The following is a 6,564-nucleotide window of genomic DNA, read 5'->3' on the forward strand; positions in this document are numbered from 1 at the left end:
CCATGACCCTGAGCTCCTCCTCGGAAAAGCGGGGGTGTCTTTGGTGTGACATGGGGTGGTGTGTGTGATGTGTGGGGCGGTGTGAGTGTTGATGAGTGTGGTGATGTGTAGTGGTGTGTGGTGTTTTGTGCGTGGATGTGGTGTGGGTGATGGTGTTGTGTGCCTCTGTATGGTGGTGTTGTCTTGGCTGTGCTGTCTCTCTGGCCTTCGTCTGTGAATTTTGGTCGTAGGGGTTTGTGGGTGATGTGGGTGTGTGTTTTATATTGTATTGGGTGTGTGGGAGTGCTGTTTGTATGTGTATCAGGTGTGTGTATTTCGAATTGTCCAATGTGGCGGTGTTTTGGAGATATGTGTGTATTTTGAGCGCGGCGGTGTATACCGCCAATGGAATACCGCGGTGTCCTGCCATTTGATAAAGTTTGTTTTGACCAATGACTTTGTGTTTCACCACTGCGCATATTAGTTGCTCAATGTTCACCAGTAGCACATGGTATGTTTTGTTCAGTTTAGCCGCCTATTGGCTTTGACATGATATTCAGCTCCGCTGCCTATTGGCTTTGACATGATATTATACATTGCATTTTATATTCAGCTCAGCTGCCTATGGGCTTTGACATGATATAAGACATTGCATTTTGTATTCAGCTTAGATGCCTATTGGCTTTGACATGACACTAGACATTGCATTTGATATTTAGGTTAGCTGCCTATTGCCTTTAACATGACATTGCATTTGATATTTAGGTTAGCTGCCCATTGCCTTTAACGTGGAGTTAGACATTGCAGTTGAGAATAGTTCTGTATTTTTCCAAGCTGTGTTTTTGCACCAGAGAACCAAGATGTTTTGCTCTCACAGTAGACTAGACCTGATAAGAGAGAGTACATGGGCGTTGTTTCTCTTCCCTTGAGCTTGGGAACAGGAGTAGTCTTGGAGACCTGGCCAGTCTCCAAAAGGCTTGCTCAGTTTCCCAGGTCTGAGGGGAGGGGGCACACCTTTGTAACGAATGTAACAGGCTGCAGAGAGTCAGATTCGAATCTGCCGGACCTCGTGCTGGAGCTTGGCGCCAGTTGCCAGCATCCCGTGTGGGTAGATGACACTCTTTCTCGCGGCTGACAGGGGTCCCCAGCTTGCAGACCTTAGAAAGATGTAGCTGTAAATAGTTCCTACACGGTGAAGTATTTGTTTTGCTTTGCATACAATATCTTATAAATATAACCTGCTGTGTATATTGCAAACTGATATATTTTGTTTGATTAACGCGGACTTGAAAGCTACTAATTCGTCATTCATTCATAAACATTGTGGTTGGGGAAGAATAAAATAACAATAAAAGTCTTCTTTGACCTCAGAAGTGCATTTCTGTTGTGTTATGTTAGTGCTTAGAAACTAAAATAAGAGGAAAGCACTACAATTGGTACCAGAGGTCGTGGGGTGTCGGTCATTAAGAGGTGATTAAGAAGGGGTTTGACGAGTTAGTAGATTTCTAAGTGCACACTTTAAAAGTGTAATTGTTTTTTGTTGTTTGGAGAATTACAGAAATTGTTTTCTGTTTGGAGAATCACAGTAGCACGGCAGACCATGTCTGAGAATACATGTGTTGATGAACTGCCTGATGGTGCTAAGAAAAACTGTGAATTGTTTTCTGTTTGGGGAATTACAGAAGAAAATGCATGTGTAGCTAAAAGGCCTGATAAGGTTTTGAGAAATAATTCCCGTTGTATATATGTAGAAAACGTGTGTTTTGGAAGTAATGATGACAGAAAGGTCTGGATACCTTTATCTGCTTACAGAGAAATGCAGGAGAAATGTAGGAAGTTGGAACATGAAAATAGGAATTTACGTGAGCAAATTAGCCAGGATACAATAATTCAAAATAAGACGGAAAGTTATAAAAGGGCTGTTTTTGAAGAATCTTCCTTGTCCCATTCCAGTAATGAGGGGGTTAAGACAGCTCCGAGCTGCACTGAGTTTCCGTGTGAGCCAGGGTTTTTGGCAGCCAAAATGCATTCCTTAACTGATAACATGAACAAGAGAGACCAGAATGTGATTTACGAGTTACCGTTGCAAAATGCACAAGTAAAACGAAGGATTTTAGAGCAAGACACCCCGAGTTTCATTAGCTTGTTTGATTTTTGGAAAAAGAATAGCCCTCATTTGAGAGAAATCCTAACACTTTTGTACATGGTCACTGTGAAAAATAATATGCAGCTGCGCGCTTGTGATTTGGCAAATGAAATAATGCAGACTTTAGGTTTCTGCGCAGTGCAAGAAGGAAATACTTATGTACATTTAAATCATGAACAAGGGAAGAAAATAGTGCCCCTAGCTAGAATCATACAATGGATCTGGTACTTGCAAGACAGGGCTAGAGTACCACAGATAAAAGAATTACCAATGAAATTGTGTGCACCATTTGAATTCGTGTCCACTGAAGATAAAAAGCATGTTTGTTTTACTAATGATTCATTGACTGAAATGTTGTTTTCTGGCACATTAGAAGGAACAGCGTTGTATAATGTGTGTCAGATTTTAAAGCAAGAGCTACGTGAGATGTGTCATTTTTATGCAGATTTTTGGTTCTTTGATAATGTTTTAGCACCTAACTGGTTCAATTACCTTGCAGATGTTAATGAGAAAAATGCAGAGAGAGAAGTGTTCACCCAGAATTCTGCCTTAGTGGGGATAGCTATGTGGGTGCCCCAGAAATGTGAAAAGGCCACTTACAGGTGGGCAGAGATGAGAGAGATGCCCATTCCCCTAGATTTGATAAAAACTGTGCAGCACGCACAAAAGCAATCTGTCATGCAAGCAGTCACAGAGCAGTTGGGGAGAGGAAAGTTACCAGAACAGAAATGGCAAATTGATCAGGTTTTAGGGAGAGTGATTGCTGCAAATTACCAAGGAAAAATCGAAATTATGCTGATACCTAGAAAAGAATCTGATTCATTCATACAAATTGGAGACAGAATGGCCCAAATTGACAAAAGTGCAGTGAATGGAGGTTTGGTAAAGAATGAGTCTGCCCCAGCCCTTCTGACAGTGCAAGAAAAAGGAAGCTGTGGCGCAGCAGATAAAAACCTCAGTACTGATGTGTGGGCTGAAGCCCCAAGTGACCCTCCAGAACCTGCAGAAAATATAACAAAGGGCCCCAAAAACGTCCTGCTGATTATAAAACAGGGAAAGAAAGAGGAAGGGTGCAGTTTAAATGAAAAATGTTATTTGCAAGAAAAGTCATACTTGTTTCTTTTGCAGATCCTACCACGTTTCGCCACTGTCCCTGAGTGCGCTGTGTGGTCCCCCTTCCGGTGTGTGCGTGTGGGGTCGGGGAAGGGACCGAATCCCCAACCTGAACCGGGCTGAGTAAAGTGCCAGCACCATGGATCCATTTTGCGCAAACTGCGCCTTCAGTTCAAGTTCAACTTGTTTGCTGTGTTTTTTTTTTTTCCCCTCTCGTATGGAACTCTGACTTTTGCTTACCTTCCAGAAAACCTTTCAGGTGGACCGTGCACCTTTACATGAGCAGAACTCATGCCACATCAAATTGCTAACACTGTTGAATTAGAGACTCATTCAGAAAAAAAAAAAAAAAAAAAATTGCCCAGTCTTTTCTATGTAGATGTATCTGATGTGAAAGGTTATGAGATCAATGTGTTAATTCACTTCTATTGCTTTACAGGGATTGCTTTGATCATAATGTTTTTTTTGTACTGATGTTTTTTTTTTTTTGTTTGAAATATGAGATATGTGAAACAAAAATTCATTGGTCAAAGGGCGGAATGTCCTGCCATTTGATAAAGTTTGTTTTGACCAATGACTTTGTGTTTCACCACTGCGCATATTAGTTGCTCAATGTTCACCAGTAGCACATGGTATGTTTTGTTCAGTTTAGCCGCCTATTGGCTTTGACATGATATTCAGCTCCGCTGCCTATTGGCTTTGACATGATATTATACATTGCATTTTATATTCAGCTCAGCTGCCTATGGGCTTTGACATGATATAAGACATTGCATTTTGTATTCAGCTTAGATGCCTATTGGCTTTGACATGACACTAGACATTGCATTTGATATTTAGGTTAGCTGCCTATTGCCTTTAACATGACATTGCATTTGATATTTAGGTTAGCTGCCCATTGCCTTTAACGTGGAGTTAGACATTGCAGTTGAGAATAGTTCTGTATTTTTCCAAGCTGTGTTTTTGCACCAGAGAACCAAGATGTTTTGCTCTCACAGTAGACTAGACCTGATAAGAGAGAGTACATGGGCGTTGTTTCTCTTCCCTTGAGCTTGGGAACAGGAGTAGTCTTGGAGACCTGGCCAGTCTCCAAAAGGCTTGCTCAGTTTCCCAGGTCTGAGGGGAGGGGGCACACCTTTGTAACGAATGTAACAGGCTGCAGAGAGTCAGATTCGAATCTGCCGGACCTCGTGCTGGAGCTTGGCGCCAGTTGCCAGCATCCCGTGTGGGTAGATGACACTCTTTCTCGCGGCTGACAGGGGTCCCCAGCTTGCAGACCTTAGAAAGATGTAGCTGTAAATAGTTCCTACACGGTGAAGTATTTGTTTTGCTTTGCATACAATATCTTATAAATATAACCTGCTGTGTATATTGCAAACTGATATATTTTGTTTGATTAACGCGGACTTGAAAGCTACTAATTCGTCATTCATTCATAAACATTGTGGTTGGGGAAGAATAAAATAACAATAAAAGTCTTCTTTGACCTCAGAAGTGCATTTCTGTTGTGTTATGTTAGTGCTTAGAAACTAAAATAAGAGGAAAGCACTACACGCGGTTGAAAGACCGCCGCGTGGATTCCTGGGTCGTAATAGCATGGGCGTGTTTCTGTTGACGTGGAGGTGGAGGTTTTGTTTTCGCCACTTTAACACTGACCTTTGGTGTGGCGGAGTTGTGTGGGTGTCTGTATTTCGGCGGATTCCGAGATGTGTGTCATAATAGCTGTGGCGGACTACCGCGGCGGCGGCGGTGTATTGCCGGTCTTCTGCACGGCGGTAAGCGCCTTTTACCGCCAATGTTGTAATGACCCCCATAATCTTTGTTTGGATAAAAACACATATTTCCAATAGAGAGTAGCCAACCTAAAAACTTGACCTCAGGTACTAGTCCGCAGATGGAAATCAGCCTGGACAGGTGACAGGAATCTCCCCCCATCTACCCAAGCAAGTAGTTTATCTAAAACTTGCCTGGCAAAGATCTTTTGAAGATTATCAATCAGGCTTATTGGTCAATAATTTAAGGGGTCACTAGCATCACCTTTCTTGCAGAGTGGAATTATCTCTGCACCTGTCCAGGATCGCAGAATTGCTCTGCCCTCCGAGATAGCATTAGACAGCAAATTTATATAAATAGTCCAGATCAAGGGCTAAGTTTTATATAGATCACCCGGAATTTTGTCTGGGTCTGGTGCTGTGGCACATTTTAAATATTCAATTGCCTTGGTCGTATCTTCTAAACTGAAGGTAACTACACTATCATGCTACTCTTCCCCAATGTCAGATGATGTGACTTTAACAATTAGCTAAACTGCATTATGGGGGACACAGAATCTTCAGGGACATATATCTTGGTGAAATGAGAGACCCAGCTGTCAGGTTGGATGTGATAGTTAAATGAATTCTTACTGACAGGTTCAGTTTGCATGGCTAAGTACCCAAATGACCGATTATCATTCTTTTTGGCAGTGGCGAGCTTCTCCTACCAGATCGGTTCATCCCATTTTTCCTGGCTCTATTAAGGGCAAAGCTATAATTCCATCTAGCTAATTATATTCCTTCTCTATCACACTGTTTGACTGCATTCCTCAGATTAATCTTGGCTGCCTTGCAGCCCGTGCCAAACCATTTAATAGTAGCACCCTTCCCAGGCTTCTTACATCCTTCTTTGTAAAATAGTTTCTGTAAGTTATTGAATAACTTATTATGTATACTAAGAATCAGGATATTTGAGAGAAGATGGCTGACATGTTGTGAGAGATGGCGCACAAGGGGACCATAAATCACAGAGTATCACTTTTGGTTTGACACTAAAGTCGGCCATGATATGTAACAGCGGTTATTACCTAGAGTTGGTTCTGCAGCTAGGGTTGCCAAACAGTTTTTTCCCCTAGGTAATGCTGGCCTTTATAAAGTCAAAATCGGGGAGTTATGATCACTGTCAAATTGGGTATCTACTTTCATGTCCCTTAGGAGAGGTCATAGTCTGACGTCTAACAATATATAATCAATGACGCTATTGTATAAGCCACTTTTAAAAGTAGGGACATCAATACCTTATTTACGCTTCTCTCTAATGGTGTCTTATGGAGCAACAAGCTATCACTCATGCTTGGCTCCTGCTATGCTACTAAAATGTGTGAGCACTGTCCTTTGCAGAGGCATACAGACGCTATGGAGCTAATGCTACATATTTTGTTTTCCTTCTCAGATGGTTCTCTACAGTTCTTATCCTTTGCATCCACAGTTACAACATATACCAGGAAGAAGTGGAAAGTTTTCCTTATACGCTCTGTTAGTCCAAACAGTGTCAAAAACATAGAGTGACTA

The 6,564-nt window shown here is 41.8% G+C and overlaps 1 protein-coding gene across 1 annotated transcript; it reads left to right on the top strand.

The window, feature by feature from the left end:
- Positions 1–405: 405 nt before the first annotated feature.
- Positions 406–3,600, top strand: LOC138261709 (uncharacterized). Its single transcript, XM_069210996.1, has 2 exons — positions 406–2,727; positions 3,254–3,600. The coding sequence occupies exons 1-2, from the start codon at positions 1,580–1,582 to the stop codon at positions 3,363–3,365; spliced, it is 1,260 nt and encodes a 419-aa protein (XP_069067097.1). The 5' UTR covers positions 406–1,579; the 3' UTR covers positions 3,366–3,600.
- Positions 3,601–6,564: the final 2,964 nt, after the last annotated feature.

Source organism: Pleurodeles waltl, chromosome 10, assembly GCF_031143425.1.
Source record: "Pleurodeles waltl isolate 20211129_DDA chromosome 10, aPleWal1.hap1.20221129, whole genome shotgun sequence".
Lineage (NCBI taxonomy): Eukaryota > Metazoa > Chordata > Amphibia > Caudata > Salamandridae > Pleurodeles > Pleurodeles waltl.

What these genes read in the sequence shown, in the direction of transcription:
- LOC138261709 (XM_069210996.1), top strand. Translation starts at nt 1,580, where the DNA reads ATGTCTGAGAATACATGTGTTGATGAACTGCCTGATGGTGCTAAGAAA. An exon ending in TGTGAAAAGGCCACTTACAG is followed by an intron (nt 2,728 to 3,253) that starts GTGGGCAGAGAT and finishes TTTCTTTTGCAG; the next exon opens with ATCCTACCACGTTTCGCCAC.